General features: G+C 39.2%; 1 protein-coding gene across 1 annotated transcript; it reads right to left on the bottom strand.

Moving 5' to 3' along the window:
- Positions 1 to 667: 667 nt before the first annotated feature.
- On the bottom strand, positions 668 to 1414 carry LOC145407068 (uncharacterized). The gene has a single exon (XM_080278092.1). It carries the CDS (start codon positions 1412 to 1414, stop codon positions 668 to 670), a length of 747 nt encoding a protein of 248 aa, XP_080134218.1.
- Between the last annotated feature and the right edge of the window lie 661 nt (positions 1415 to 2075).

Below are 2075 nucleotides of genomic sequence, written 5' to 3'. Positions count from 1 at the left end.
TGAACGATACACCATACCTTTTCAGTTCCTTACGTCCTTCCTTAATAAAAAAAGGTCCAATGAACTCAACAGCAGAATAAGTAAAAGGATTAGTAGGTTCTAACCTATGTCTAGGAAGTTCCGCCGTCTTTTGTTCCTGTGTATTTCCTCTAACCTTTCTACAAATGGTACACCTGGAAATGTGCTTAATTACTAGAAAGGATCCTCCTATAATCCAATACCCAGATCCTCTAATCTTATTTAGTGTGATGCCGCTACCTTGATGTACCTTTTTGTGGTAATAACAAATCAACAAATCAGTTATGTGAGATTTCTTTGGTAATATGGCTGGGTGCTTTCTGTCTTTGTGCATATTTGTTCTTCTGATCCACCTACTCTGATGATCCCATCTTCATCCATGAATGGATCATATAAATCTGACTTGATTTTTTAAAGACATTTTTCTTGTTTCTTCCAACACCACAGATTACAATAACTCTTCCTTGTTAACTTTGTTCATCAATGCTCTTTTTTCTTCTGGGGATGCTTGTGCCTGAAGTTGTTTTAGTATCTCATTTTCAGCTTCCTTCAGTTCTGCTGCAGTTACAGGGATATATTCAGACAAGACAAAATTTTCTTGAGCCGTTTTTACTTTTTGCTTGCTTTGCTCTTTGCTTTTGAATTTTTTCTAAAGTCTGAGGCATACTGCAGTAGCTCTGGTCGCACGATGCCAATCTGAGAAATACTTCAGTCTGTCTAGGAATGATGATGGCTCTTGAGCTTCTGTGAGACATGATACAACTTTCTTCACTTCAGGATCATCTTCTGCAACAACATAGTCTTCTGCTGATGCCTGAGTTGTGTCAAGCGATTGCCAAAGAAAGTCTGGTCCATTCCACCACTTAGAACTGTTAATCATCGCTAGCACTGGCATGCCTCGTGATGCGTAGTCAGCTGGGTTATTTTCTATTTCAACATACTTCCAATGTGCTGGTGATATTTCATCTCGTATCTGTTGAACTGTGTTTGCAACATACACATGGAATTTCTTAGCATCATTACAGATATAGCCCAGCACTACTTTGCTATCAGTCCAAAATACTTCTTTGACATCTTGGTAATTCAGCTGTCTTCTCAGAAGTGTGTGAACTCTCACTGACACAAGTGCTGCTGCAAGCTCTAACCTTGGAATAGTGATGGCTTTAAGGGATGCTACTCTTGATTTTGCCATTGCAAGTGCCCAATGCATCTGACCTTTGTCATTAATCAGTCTAATGTATGAGTACTGTCCATAGCCTTCCTGACTAGCATCTGAGGAATAATGAAACTCAACTGCTTTAATTTCTCCAAATGCTTCAGGTTTGTAACGTCTTGGTATTTTCACTTGTTGCAACAAGTGCAGCTCATTTCTCCACTGTTCCCACCTAGACTTCATGTTTTCTGGTACAGCATCATCCCAACTTACCCAATCTTTCCACAGATCCTGGAGTATTTTTTTTCCACTTAGAATGAAAGGAGATACTAAACCTAGGGGATCAAATATGGACAACACACCACTCTAAGCCAAGTGTTCTCTCAATGGGCAGTGAGTCCTTGCTGAGATTTAAGCTCTTGATACTTCCCTCCATTTCTTCTGGACTGATGGGTGCCAGTACCTCTTTGCTGTTGGACAAGAACTTATAAAGCTTGAAGCCTCCTTTCATGCACATTACCTTACTGCTGTTAATCAGTTGGATAGCTACAGCTGCAGTAGTTACAGACTTTAACCCATCATCTACATAAAAATCATTTTTGACAAACTTAGCTGCATCAGATCCAAACTCAAGCTCATTATCATCAGCTGTTTTCATTAATGTGAAAATTGCAACATTTGGTGATGAAGTAGCTCCAAACAAGTGCACAGTCATTCTATATTCAATCACTTCTTTGTCCAGATCTCCATTTTTCCACCACAAAAAGTGTAGCAAGTCCTTGTGTTCAGGAGACACATGCACCTGATAATACATTGGAGAAATATCACATATCTTTTTGGCGAAATCTCCATAACACTCCAATAAGACTGTTTGTGAGGTCTGATCCTTGTAATAAGTAACTGT

This window comes from Coenobita brevimanus, chromosome 72 (assembly GCF_032717465.1).
Source record: "Coenobita brevimanus isolate Jiangsu-jjx chromosome 72, ASM3271746v2, whole genome shotgun sequence".
NCBI classification, from domain to species: domain Eukaryota; kingdom Metazoa; phylum Arthropoda; class Malacostraca; order Decapoda; family Coenobitidae; genus Coenobita; species Coenobita brevimanus.
Note: the sequence above shows the minus strand (reverse complement) of the source record. Positions and strands in the feature narration are given on the sequence as shown.